At 41.3% G+C, this 14,165-nt stretch overlaps 2 protein-coding genes across 2 annotated transcripts in view; one reads left to right on the top strand and one right to left on the bottom strand.

Moving 5' to 3' along the window:
- Positions 1 to 7,846, bottom strand: part of DFFA (DNA fragmentation factor subunit alpha) — a 56,927-nt gene extending 49,081 nt beyond the window's left edge. Inside the window, exon 1 of the mRNA XM_085609843.1 lies at positions 7,021 to 7,846. Within this exon, the coding sequence (XP_085465969.1) occupies positions 7,021 to 7,141 (121 nt within the window). The 5' untranslated portion in view covers positions 7,142 to 7,846. The remainder of the gene's footprint in view (positions 1 to 7,020) is intronic.
- A 76-nt stretch (positions 7,847 to 7,922) lies between these two features.
- PEX14 (peroxisomal biogenesis factor 14) overlaps positions 7,923 to 14,165 on the top strand; it is a 377,016-nt gene continuing 370,773 nt past the window's right edge. Inside the window, exon 1 of the mRNA XM_085609840.1 lies at positions 7,923 to 8,252. Within this exon, the coding sequence (XP_085465966.1) occupies positions 8,226 to 8,252 (27 nt within the window). The 5' untranslated portion in view covers positions 7,923 to 8,225. The remainder of the gene's footprint in view (positions 8,253 to 14,165) is intronic.

The raw sequence follows: 14,165 nt of genomic DNA on the forward strand, positions 1-14,165 counted from the left end.
TCAGCACCCATGTGTATGACGAGACGGCAAAGATGAAAACAGATCAGGACACTTTCAAAGCGGTGGGCCTTCCCCTGGAAGAGAACTAGGATTATCCTTCTCTTGGTATTGACAGACAAGCAATGGAAAGATTGACAATGTGTGCCAAAAAAGTCAAAAGGGCCTTCCCAAGTGAAGCCAAAGCACTGATCAGCCAAAGTAGTTTCTGGTCAAATGAAGACAACCTAGTAAGACAATCTGGCAGCTTAAAATAAAGGACTGTTAACATTATTTTCTGTGGAAAGCACTTACGTGGCCATGTTTCAATCTATTTTTACTTACACGCACCAGATTTGTGGTCCTCTATTATCCCAAAACATTTTGGGAATTAGTTTGAGGATGCAGTGCACAACACAAAATTAGTTATCTCAAGGCACTTAGAAGAATTTAGGGTCTAGATTTATCACTCCTGAAGGGGTTTGTTTAGAGAAAGATGTAGTTCCACATAATAGCGTTAGCTGCACAAAATGCCCGCCATATGAGCTCAAGCTACTGATCTCCTGTATACACCATTCCTGCTCAATTAAACAATAATTTCATTTAAAGACCAGAGGCTACCATTATGCATATAACTTTTAATGCCACTCCACTGCAGCACCTTTAAAGAACCCTGAACTTAACAATCAAGACGTAGAACTTCACAGTCCATAATTAATCCCTGCTCGGAACACTCTCCCTCTTTTAGATGCTGCTCTGACACAGATAAGTACCTTTATGTTTTTCTGTTTTGTCTGATCTTTACTGGTTCGGGGAGTCAAGGTATGAGGTTTGTAGGAATTGGGTTGCGAGTGTAGGCCCTTATGTTTACTCTTGAATGTGGTCCGTTAATGGAATTTTTATATTGGCCTTGCTGGGATTTTGAAGGTCGCACGGTAATGAGTGTGAGCACGAGCTTTGTCTTACCGTGTAAGCGAGGAGCGAGGATCTGTACGCGATTAGGTGCTCTGTGTGTTCTTTTCTCCTCTGTCCGCCGTAGAGCTGTTTTTCAGCTTCGGCGTGTGACGCAACGTGTTTCAAGTATCGTGTGATTTGTGATGCAATCTTGGATTGGGCCCATGAACATGATAAAAATAGGAAAAACTGGAGCGTTTTTCTATGCAATAAGTGACAGTTGGGTAAATAATAGTGAAAGGTTGTTCGGTCAGGGTGTAGAGAGGAGAGGAGTATTTTGCGAGGAGTAAGAAGTAGGAGTAAATTGGTAATTTCAAGTTTTAAAAAAAAAGAAAGAGAGGAAGTAGTTAAATGTAAAGGAATATAAGAGTGAGTAAGGTGTAGAAGGAGTATATATATTTAAGATGTAAACAGAACAGGGTTTTAGTTCAGGACAGAGAGTTGGAATTATGGATGAGGATACAATAAGGAGACTTATTCAGCAAGAAATGAAAAAAAAGGAAGAAGAATCAGTTACTATCATATTGGGAAAGAGAGGTAGGAAAGATTTGGAATCTGGTGAGGAATTTTTCTCTTTATCTGAGGCGGATGAGAATGTAGTTGGGACAGGTGGAAAGAGACTGAGAAAGATTTAACATGTTGAGGATCGATTGTTATCTAAAAGGAAGAAAGAGGGTCTGAGTTTGAACCTAAAAAGAGGTGTATTTGACGGTTACACCGAGGGTTGGTGTCCTTAGCGGCACGCAAAGGAAGGGTGTCCATAGCAGGGCATTGGGAAGCCCAATACCAATTACTGAGAAGGACTGGGATGAATATATTCTGGATTTGCAGAATGATGAGATGGACAATGAATTTGAAAGTTACGATGAGGTCACATCAACAGAGGTTTTGAGAGATCCTCTAGGTGAGGAGATGTTTTCATCGTTTAACATAAGACCTCCAAGAAGTGGGGATTGGTGGCCAATGGAGCATGTGGGCAAGTTCATTAAAGAATGGATTAGAAAGCCATTAAACAGAGATGTTAGACGTGTGTTAAAAGCAGAGTGCTCTAGGCCTGTGATTGAGGAAAAGGTATGCATGACACCCAATTTGGATTCAGAACTTAGAGGTTTTCTGTTCAGGCTGGGTAGAGATCCAAGGAAGGGCTTAGAAAGATCGCTGAAGATTTGACAGGATAAATTATTGGATGTAATGGGGCCATTACCAAGAATTATGAATATGGTGGAGGAGGCGCATATTAAAGAGACACCTCTCGATATGGCATTGCTCAGGGGTTGGAGCCAGAGAGCAGTTGTGTTATTAGGTAATGCTAACGCAGGCTTGCTTTCTGAGAGAAGAAAAGCGATTTTTATGAAAGTAAGTCCTAAACCTGGGGACATGTCTCAAAAGGAACCGAGTGAGGATCCAAAGTGTTAACTCTTTGGTGAAGGGCTGGTAAAGAGTGTAGGAAAATACGTAGCAACGTCCACAGCCTTGGATAAGGCACAATCAAATATGCGAAAAGTGTTTGGAAATTGAGTTTTTGAAAGGGCTAGTAGTAGAAGAGGACCCGCTGCTAGCCGGGGCATGCAAAGGACCCAGTATTACTCAGTACAGAGGAAGAGGATTTCAAGTTTCAAATACATTTTATCCAAGTCAAGGATGTGTGGAAAGATCTGGTAGAGGAAGATCATTCAGAGGACAAGCTTCAGGAGGACAAAGTGAGTATGGAGACTAGTTCTGGTTTTTCCAAAGGAAGAGTAGGGGGGCGTTTAGGGGAATTCCTGGAGGAATGGAGAAAATTAAGTCAGGATCCCCGAGTATTACAGACAGTCCAAGGATATGTAATAGAATTCATGAAAGTACCGGTTCAGAGGAAAGAACCAAGAGAGTTGAGTGTGAGCGATGACTAATTAGTTTCTAAGTTACAAAAAGGAGCAGTGAAGTGACAAGCAGAAAGAGAAAGGTGTTTTGTAAGTACTATATTTTTGGTGAAAAAGATGGAGAAAGGATGGACACCAGTGATCAACCTGAGAAATCTGAACAGGTTTTTGGTGTACAGGCATTTAAAAATTGAGGGCATCCATTGCCTGAAGGATCTGTTGATGAGGAATGATTGGATGGTCAAGTTAGATTTGAAGGATGCGTACTTTACTATCCCCATGGATATAGCGAGTCCGAGGTATTTACAATTCCGTTGGAGAGGTCAATTATATCAATTCAAGTGCCTTCCTTTTGGTCTCTCTTCAGCACCTTGGTGCTTTACCAAGGTCATGAGGGTTGTGATGTCTTACTTTCGAGAGAGATGAGTATGGATGATCGTTTATTTGGATGATATACAGGTAATGTCTCAGAGTGTGGTCGAATTGAAAGAAGAGATAAAAAATGTGATTGGGATGTTAGAGTCGTTAGGATTTATAATAAACAGAGAAAAATCGATCTTAGAACTTAAGCAGAGAATTGGAATTCTTGGGTTTTCTAGTAGACACAGAGAAGTTAATTCTTCAGCTTCCAGAGAGGAAGGTGAAGATGATAAGGAAAGAAATAACTCGGGTGTTAAAGAAAGAGTATTTATTGTTGAGACATTTGGCTCGTGTGATGGGATTGTTATCTTCATCTATCCAGGCAAAATTTCCAGGACCTTTACATTACCGTGCTGTGCAGAAATTGAAAGGACAAGCTCTGAGGAAAGGTCTGTGGTTTGGAGACATAATAAAAATAGATTTAGAGGCGAGAGAAGAGTTGTTATGGTGGTTGCACAATATGAAGGCTTGGAATGGAAGAGACATTTTTGGTGCCCAAATGTTGTCTTGGAGACGGATGAGTGTCTGAGAGGTTGGGGAGCTCGTTTGGGAGCTTCAGAGAATGGGGGGGGGTGGACACTGGAAGAAAAATTGAAGCATATAAATTGGCTGGAATTAACAACAGGTTTGTATGCGTTGAAGAGTTTCAAAAGAGAATTGCAAGGACAGGTAGTATTGATGAGGATGGACAATGTGTCTGCAGTGGCTCACATCAACAAGTTAGGAGGGAGCAGGTCTCATGGTTTGGCAAATTTAGCAAAGGATTTTTGGGAGTTTTGTTCGGAGCACAAGATTTCCGTGAGGGCAGAGTATTTTTCTGAGGGAAATTAATATATCGGCAGATTGGAATTCGAGGCACTTAAGAGATTTCAGCGATAGGAAGCTGGATCGCAGGATTTTTTGCAGAATAAACAAGGTTTGGGGTCCATTGGAAGTGGCTTTGTTTGCGAGCAGACTCACCTGTCTGTTAGCGAGTTATTTCAGTTGCTGGCCGGATACAGGGCAAGTGCTGTGGGTGCATTCCTGCAGATTTGGAAAGGGATGAGAGAGTATGCATTTCCTCCTTTTGCGATGTTGCAGAGAGTGCTTTTGAAAGTGAGAGAGGAGAGATGTCAGATAGCGTTGGTGACTCCTTTTTGGGTTTCACAAGTATGGTTTCCAGCAGTTCTGGAAGTGGTGTGTGCAATACCCTTTTTGCTACCAGCGAGAGAAGGAATTTTAAAGAATGGGGACAGAGAAGAACATCCTTTGGGATAGAGTGGGGTGCTGAACCTTCTTGTTTGGAAGGTATCAGGAGAAACAGAAGTATGCAGGGTCTTTTGAGCAGGGCTTCAGAGCTACTGGAGGAATCATGGGCTCCAGGAACGAGGAGTAGGTATACGGAATATTGGCAAGTTAGTGCTTGGAAAGGAATTTGGATACCGTGGAGGCTCCTGTGGTAGAGGTAGTATTTTTTTTAGTAGAAAGGTTTGAGGAAGGATTGGGTTACAGGACAACAAATTGTTATAGATCTGCAGTTTTGACTGGTCATGCACAAGTAGAAGAGAGATCAGTAGGTTGGAGTGTGTTGATATGTAGAGTTTTAAAAGTATGAGGTTGCGAAGACCTCCTAGAGCTAGGTATGATGTGCTGTGGGATGTAAATAAAATATTGAAAAGATTTAAAGAATGACTGGCAAATAGGTTTATGAACTTAAAGCAGGTTACAGAAAAATTGGCAACTCTTTTATGGTTGGTTTGAGGTAGTAGATGTTCAGATGTTAAGGCTTTGGAGGTAAGTAGTAGATTGTATGGTCCAGAAGGAGTTCATTTTGAGATATGGAAGAGAACCAAGAAGACGTCTTTTATCCTAGGTTTGAAGGAAATCCAAAGTTGTGTGTGGTTGAATGTTTGTTGAAGTATGTATGGAGAAAAGGATGTTGGAACGAAGAGCACATGGTGAAAATCAGATATTAATTTCATATGTCAAACCGCACAAGGCTGTGATTTTAGCGACCATTGCAAGGTGGGTAAAAGGTGTAATGAAAGAGGCAGGAATTAATATTGATCAATACAAACCACATTCTTTGAGGGGTGCGATAGCGAGTAAGTTGTACATGACAGGTGATCTTTTGGAAGAAATGTTGAGGGTGGCTGATTGGTCTAATGCAGGTACTGTTGCAAGACATTACTTCAGACCAATAACGCATGTATCAAATGTGGTGTTGAAGGACTTTCAACATGCATAATGGCAGCCTCCGGTCTTGAAATGAAATTGCAATCCTCCAAATGAAATGCAATAAGAATCAAGATTTTATTAAAGACACAGAGACTAACATTATTCCTCCCTCCACGACCCTTAAAAAAATTTTTTTTTATGAGATAGCATGAGGGAGTGGAGGTCTTAAAGAGTACGTTTTTTAATTAAAGGTAAGATACAGAGAATAAAAGGGAGTCTTTTTTTGTGAGTAGTGTGTTGTATGCGGAGTAGTGAAAATGAAAGATTTTGTTATAACATATATGGAGGAGTATGGTTGGATTTTATTTTAGAAATATATTGTAATTCTCCATAGAGTCTTTATAAAGAGGAAAGAAGAACAACAACAGGAGGAAGAGAAGGAGAGAAGTAGGGCGTTTGAGGCTGCATTTAAAGAGGAAGAATGTACTGAGCAGGAATTATTTATGGACTGTGAAGTTCAAAGTCTAGATTGTTATGTTCAGTGTTCTTTAAAGGTGCTGCAGTGGAGAAGCATTAAAAGTTATATGCATAATGTTAGTCTCCATGTCTTTAATGAAATCTTGATTCTCATTGCATTTCATTTGGAGAATCACAATTTACCATAGTATACATAGAAGATCCTCCCTCCCCTTTAAACTCTCAAATTTGTTTTTCCTTAAATACGGTAAACCTTGTCAGAGATTACCACATTTTTCTGGTCTGGATGTAAACATCCAAGCTGTACTACCACAATTCAATAAACTAACAATCTACAAAGGCAACAGCAATGCTGTGTGTGAACTGCAATGAAAAATTACAAACATCAGAAGTCAGCAAGCATATGTAAATCTCAGACGGTAGACGGAGGGGTTTTACACCACTCAATGCCCTCACAAATGCTATGCTAGTTTTAGCCTCTCTTTGGAGGCGGCTTACTGCTATTGACTTTTGTCATATGCTTCATGTGTATCCACAACCAGCGGGCTTCACTGTCTAGAACAAGGGTACTTACAAACATATCTGCAAGGGCTGCAAAGAATTGTCTGTGGCATGCCTGAGGGTCGAGGTGATGAAAGGTGGGCGTAGGGGGACGCAAAGCAGAAAACTGAGCTTTCACGTGACTTCTGTCTACCACCAATGGTCTATTCTCATGCACCAAGAATTAAAGTTAAAGTAACGCTCATGTATGTTAATAAATAAAAAGCCCTGTGCAAACTTCAAAAAAGTGTATCATGTTTTGACATGTTTAGTGCAAGATGTCTTTAAAACTAAAGTTGTTCCTAAAGAGAAGTTGTCCAGGACACCTTCTTTTCTTCTTTACTGTTACTTTAGTTAACATGTAAATAAAGGAAGTTCATTTATTTCGCAGCTTTCTGAATGTTCCTGCTCTGTCAAGACCAGCAGCCCAGGGCTGCTGTTCACCAGGTAGGCCGCAATAAAAGGTGAGGGCCGCATGCGTCCCCCGGGCCGTACTTGAAGTATGACTGGTCTAGAACCACAGACAGCTGACTGCAGAAAGCCAGGGAGAGGTTATGTCAGTGTCACAACTGGTGTGCATGAGTTGCGAGGTAACAGGTGGTAAATGTTGTTCCAGTGTCTCACCCCACTTTACCTTTTCTCTGCAATTCTTGCAGAGAGGCAGCAGCCACCCCATGTCTGCCTCTGACGTCTCTTGCGCTGATCTTACACATCTTAAGATGGGGACGGTCGGCATCTCCAGCGCCACTCGCCATCAATAGAGCTGGACTGTAGGTAGCCCCCTTAATAAACTGCAAAGACTGTGGGTAGCCCCCTTAATAAACTGCAATCAGCTTATTGCTAGCACGCTCTGACTGAAAATACCCTGTCTACTGGCTTTTGCTGCGAATTACCCAATACTCTTGGGCCACTCCTATCGTCTATCACCAATACCCTTTAATGTGCCTCTTTCCCCTGATCCCACTGCCCTAGGCACTTAATAACCAATGTCATCCTGGTACTCTGCACACCCTCAAATCCCTTTTGCCCCGTACAGCCCTCTACAGCCCCGTCTACAGCACTCTGACGTTCTACTTTCTACTCAATTTTCTGTCGCACGCTTATGTCCCCATAAACCTATGTGACCCTCTAACCTTGATTCGTCACGAACTACAGGGCCCAGGGAATTTCTATACACTGACTCTGCCCCCACCCCCAAACCCTTCATCTCATTAGAAGCAATCCATTTACATGTCAAACCCTCCTATATTTAGGCCGAATAGTACCGATTTTTAAAGTGAAAATATAGCTTATTTCAGTTTTCTTCCGATTAAACCGCCCCGGTTTTAATGCCGACTACCAGGAAAGTAAAGTCCCAATAATTTTTTGTACCCCCTGTCCCTTACTCCGATACCAAAGACTGGCATGCATGCACCCTTTCAAACTCAAACCCCAGAACACAGATTCGCTTCCGCAATCCCATGAGAGACAAGGACTACAGCTCCCAGAAGAACCCTGCACACGACCACCATATTTGGTGTGTGTCATAGAAGGGGAGGCTACAAAATGAATCACTTCACCAAGATAAGAAGGTATTAGATAAGGGGGTAAGTATTGTGGGCTTCAAAGGAAATGCAGGGAGCGCTAAGTCAATTTTTCGCCAGTTCCCCGCTCCACACGTGAATACTCGACTCCTGTTCAAGATGGCGGCCTTGGCGTGAACATTCGATGCAGTCCGTTTTCATGCTCAAATATTTTCTGATGGAAAGGTAGAAGGATCCAGATGACTCGGCGCTTGGCTGCTCGTGTCTGCATTTGCGGGTGAAGGGCGCCGGGAATGAATTAGTGCAGCCTGGGAAGATGGCCTCCAATGAGCAACAGAGGCAGGTGAGGAGGTAGAAAAGTAAATGGTGAGGGGTTATGTCCCCTGCAAGAGAATCGATAGCACCTTCACTTTCTTGCCCAAACGTTAGTTCTACAATTCGCTACTTTCTCTGCATTTCTGTTCCACCACCTGGTTCAGTTATCTCCTGCATGACTGTCTCTACCACACCTGCTCGCAAACGTCACTGCCTCGCTGCAGCCCAAACCACTGCTGTGTATTCACACTTACATTACTGATTATATATCACTCACTGTATTATCTTTCCAGCCATTCACTTCTGTCTCACGCAACTCCGTCGATGTGGGCAAGCCAGGAAATTTTACTGTGAGAGGAAGGCAGAGCCAGGAATCTGGCTCTCAGAACCAAACAATCTAAACCATACAATATTCGGCATGTAAATGATGCAGCAACGGTAAAAAAAGACATGATAAATGCTGAGTTATGTTGAACGTTTGGTTACATCTTGAACGTTTGTCTTTCGCTTTGTGAAACAATTATTTTTATTAAGTTGGTCTGCAGTGCACACGCACGTGCCTTCAACCACAGGTCGGCGGGACAAATGTAACAAATGGTAAAGAGTTAAACAACCAACCCGTAACATGTTCCCGCCCATTCTCACAGAGCTGAAACTTTTTTCGACTCTTTGACAGGACACAATACGAGCATGCGACCCAGTTTACTTACAGCTTTACCCCGTGACACTACTGCCTTCTCTTTAAGCCCTTTGATTTGACCCCTCTTGCGTTTGAGCTGTGATTCTAAAGACGGTTAATTTCTTAGGACTGTTACCTCATTCTTTAACAAAGGTGGGTGCACCTGATCCCCATAATGTCTGAACCCCCTGTTCCAGTGTGACAGACATCTTCTACACCAATTCGCCCCTATATGCACTATATTCGCGACCTGTGGGGGGAGGGGTATCTTGCTTGCTCCACAATAAGCTTGGAGGACCTGCTTGACTGCGCATAAGAAGAGTGGTAATTGCTTTCCCCTAGGATAGCTCAACTGGTATGTTAGTCTATCTCTTATGCCATATTTTGTATATGTTGACAGTGTAAGGAGTTTGAACTTCATGTCTATTACCTCCTCCCAGTATATTTTCATTTTAGGGCAATGCCATAGTAGGTGGAGGAGGGTATGGGTACCTTAAGGTTTTCTTCAGTGCACCATGTGGTTGGACTTATTACGAGTGTACACTCTCTAGTGTGTACTTCTAACATGTTATTGTAATTTCTAGGGATTCCCTTTTATTTACAGTAGGATCTGTATCTTTTGCTCTGTGTACGCTTCACTCCAGTTTCTTGTTGCCGGCCAGACGCAATTGCATAAGTTTGAGGAGCTGCTGACACAGACCACTATAGAAAGAGTCAACAAAATAAACGCTGTCCGTGTAAATCTTTCTCAGGAGGGCCAGGATTGGTTTGATGTGCAGTGTGCGAAACCAAAAAAAAACTTGTCTCTGGCCTTAAAAAATCGACATTTGTGTGAAGCCAACAAACCGCTTTTTCTTGATAAAAGAAAAGAGTATAAGGGGTTATTAAATCATAAAAAGAAGTACCACTCGCACAAGCTATGTCGAGGTCTCTTGGATGAATATTAGTCCGCAACTTTGGATCAATCATTTTACTACTCTGTACAAGAAACGTGCTGAGGTTCCGCCTAATGGCCTACTAGCACAACATCAAGTGCCAACAAGAGGCACTCATATTCCTACTGAGATACCGCAATCTGAAGATTATAGCAGAAATATAGAACCATAGTTAATAACCATGAAGGCTCCAAACAGTACATCCTAGACCATCCATCTTTTATGATAGTTTGTACAACTCCTGAAAATTTACCGACTCTAGAACAATAGCAGAAATTTAGTGAAGAGGAAGTTGTACAGGCAGTCAAGGCTCAAAAACCTCATAAGGCAGCTGGCCCGGATAAAATCCCGTCCGATATTATCCAAAATCAACTAACGCTTTGGTCTTCAGTTCTGTCTCGCACTTTTAATAACATCTGGTCTCTAGAAGAAATTCCTCCCATCATGTGGAAAATCTATAATCGTGCCTATTAACAAAAAAGGCCCCAGAGACCTTGTGTCTAACTACCGGCCAATTTCGTTGGTTGAAGGTGTGGGCAAAACATTTGGAAAGCTGCTTCTATTCTGTCTAACTCAGTGGTTGGAAGAAGTGTATCTGATTTCACCTTATCGAGCAGGCTTCAGGAGTGTTCAGAGCACCGTAGACCAGGTTTTTAGATTGAATATAATATGCTCTAAATATATTTGCTTAAGTAAGTCATCTCTTTACCTGGTCTTTGTCGATCTCCAAACAGCTTTCGACATTGTTGACCGCTCTATATTATGGCAAATCCTTAGGGGAATAAGTATCCCAGAGAAAATCCTGAAACTTTTATTTGTATTGCATTCTGGGAATACCACAAGGATCAGATATAGTACTAGAGGCGAATATACACTGGAGATATCAATGCAGTGAGGCGTGAAACAAGGCTCCAACTTGCCACCAACCCTCTTTAACTGCTACATAAACAATGTCTTAACTCTGAAAGAAGGACCTCAATCCCGATGTACCAAAATTAGGCAACAACCACATACCAATATTTCTCTTTGCTGATAATGCTGTTTTCCTGGCCAGAATAGAGATATCGATGCTGCGTCTGCTGGAAGGGTTTGAATCTTTGCACTGCTAGAAGATCGTCCATCAATGTTGGGAAAACAAAATATATGATTCTCAACCAAAAACAGAAACCGCAATCCAGTTTTAAGGTTTATATTACACCTCTAAATCAAGTATCCACCTACGACTATTTGGTTATTCAATTGGATGAAAAACTCTTGTGGACTCTGCAGTTATCTAAAAGTAACATCACTCTGGCGCAGCAAGCTGGAGCGGTACTGAGATTCGCAAATTCCTGTGGCAATCAATCAGTGAAGTCCGCAACACTGACCTATAAAATAAAAGCCAGGGCTGCTTGTCTATATGGTACAGAGATTTGGGGATTCAAGAAGTCTGCAGAGCCACAAACCACTGAAAATAACTTTATGCAACAGTTATTACATATGGGCCGGTAGTATATCAATACTGACTATGAGAACAGACTTGGGTCTAGGAAAAATTGAGGATTATATCGCATTTACTCCATTAAAATACTGGTTCCACATATGGTGCACAGAGGAACCTGCATTATAGAGACCCACTTTAATAGATATTATGAAGCAGCAAGATCATCATAAGCTATCATGGTTTACCTATCTGTTAGATGTTCTGGTCAGAATTGGCCTGAAGGAATATTGGTTTCATCCTGAAACGTTTACCAAGGATAGCCTTGAAGTGGCAATGAAGGCATACTGGAACCACAGAAACCAATTGAACTTTAATAATTTAGGATCTTTGTCAACATATTGTTTTTCATATAATTAAGATCTAGCCCCTATTGATTGTATTGATATTTTCCCTGTAGAAAAAATATCCCTTTATTTAAACATTTCGGCTGGGAGTATTACCAGTGGCTTCAGTAACCAAAAGGTGTTTACCATCCTCTGACGAGAGGTCAGATTGTTGCCTGTGTCCTCTGGGTGATTGAGAGACATTCTCATCTTCTCCTGCCGTGCCACTTTACGTTATGTCTTCATAAGCAGTACCTACAACCACTCTTAAAGTTTAAGGTCAGAATGTGTAATGCGGCAGAGGCTCTGTGTTTGAGATCCAATGACAGAGTTATCATACTGGCTGTTTCATCCTAAATTTAAGCAGCATGGAAACAAAGTGCAGGAGTGCATAAAAAAACTAAATGCAGCTAGGCAATGTCTGCAAGGTTGCTCTGGGTTCACTGGCTAAATGTTGTTTTCATTTTTAAGATTGAGCCCCATCAGAGAATGTGTATTTGAGTCCCAGTACAATAAAATAGCATTCGAGCATCTATCTACTACTCACCAGCTTGATGGGGATGTAACGTTTGTAATGCTATAAAGGTTTTACTGCCGTAAGTACAAATGGCATAGCATTAAACTGCTCTGATTTTATAATAGTTTCTAATCTCAATATACTTTTAGTGAAAAGGTGAGCTGACACTGTTATTTTGCGGCTTTGATCCGATCTACTGCTGAAGAATGATTTTTAGCATATGAAATTGTAAAGGTATATCTTGTCATAGTTGCTATTAGTATCACAATTTGATGGCCTCATGAATTAGTTCTGTATGTGATTGTCATAATAGTTTGAAAATTATTTATTTCAGTGTGCGCATGACTCTTAACCTGATTTTGCTATAAATATTAGGTATGCATATTGAGATGGCATAATGATGAGCTGTATTTGCCTAATTGAGAGTAATTATTCTCTAAAATGGTGGGTTGCAAATTAGATTATGAAAATGAAATTGTTCTTATTAAATCATTAATTACATTGTATAATTTTTAATTGTTGGAAATGTTATGAAGTTAGTGTATTTTGTATAACGTGCTATTAATTGTTATGGCCAGTTTGGCTGAAAACAATAAACATTTGATTTGAGTTTCTGCCTTCCACCTCTTCTGTCCTAAGATCTTGCTTGCTGGTGGGGTATGGTGCAGGCATTTTTATATTTCATAGTATACATTTATCTTCTGTTTTGGTGATACTCCATTTCTCAAATTGTTTACGGGTCTTCTTGCCTGCTGGTTAATCAATAAATGTGTGTTCTGTTGCCTAACTTGAAAAATATTGCAGTCTCTCTTTTTCTGGCACCATGTAGTCAGTGGTGTAGCTAGAGCTTCTGGTGCCCGGGGCTATCCCTCAGACTGCAACCCCTGGAAGGTAGCCCATGGATGTCGGGGCGGGGGGTGCCTTGGACTGCTGCGGGAAAAGGACAGCGAGTAGCGGGGGTGGATTAGCGGGGTTTGTTACGATGCCACGATCTACTCCACTGCAGGTGAAAGCAAAGGTCAGAGTGGAGGTGCTGCGTGCCCAACACTAACCTTGCATCCCAGTGCAGGGTGTCGGAGCGATTTACATAACATACACATTGACAATAAATCACACAAGTGTGTAAATCAGTGTACAAGATGTTTCATCAGTCAGTGAGGATTAAAAGGTGTAGCAGTCACATATCCTACATAGCTCACTGTGCTATATTAAAAGGCTTAGTATTTAAGAACTGCAAGTAATAAAAGGATCTGTGTTCAAAGCAGTAACCCACTTACATAGCTACATTTAAAAAACAAAAAAAAACAAAAATCTGTCATCTGCATATTATATTTTATTAATTTTAAAAGTTTTATAAAGCGCGAACAAGACCCTTACAGGTATCGGAGCGCTGTACAGATGTGGCGAAAGCACAAATAAAACACAATTGTATACATGGTGCAATGACACACAGAGGGGGCGGGGGGGGAACAAACAGGGCCCGGAGTCGGGGATTTGGCCCGACCTGTGCCTAATCATAATCGCCCTAGAGCCAGATACCAATTAACAGGCCATAATACATAAAGTCGAAACAACAGAGTAAAGTAAGAATCAATTGCCCTAGAGCAAGGTACCAAAAACAAAATAAAGAATAAGATACATCAAAAACAATGTTGTAAAAATAGGAATCAAACTTGTCGACGGGAAAAGGGAGCAAGTTGAAGCTGTTAGTGTTCACTCAAGAATAGCCTTTTGACATGTTTCTTGAAAGATGTTGTGGACGTATTGGCTCTGATCTGAGAAGGCAGAGCGTTCCAAATTCTATGGGCAAGTCCGGTGAAAGCACAATTGTAAGATCTTTTCTTTTTGAATGTGGGAGGCTTCAAAAGTAGGGTAGACGTGCTTCTTAAGTTCCAAGATGACTCCGATAGTTCAAGATTATTTGCAAAGTAAGCCAGGGTGTTGTAGTGTAAGGCTTTATGCGTCAAGCAGGTTATATTGAAGCGTATCCTAGCTTCGATAGAC

Source organism: Triturus cristatus, chromosome 1_2 (genome assembly GCF_964204655.1).
Source record: "Triturus cristatus chromosome 1_2, aTriCri1.1, whole genome shotgun sequence".
Taxonomy (NCBI): Eukaryota; Metazoa; Chordata; class Amphibia; order Caudata; family Salamandridae; genus Triturus; species Triturus cristatus.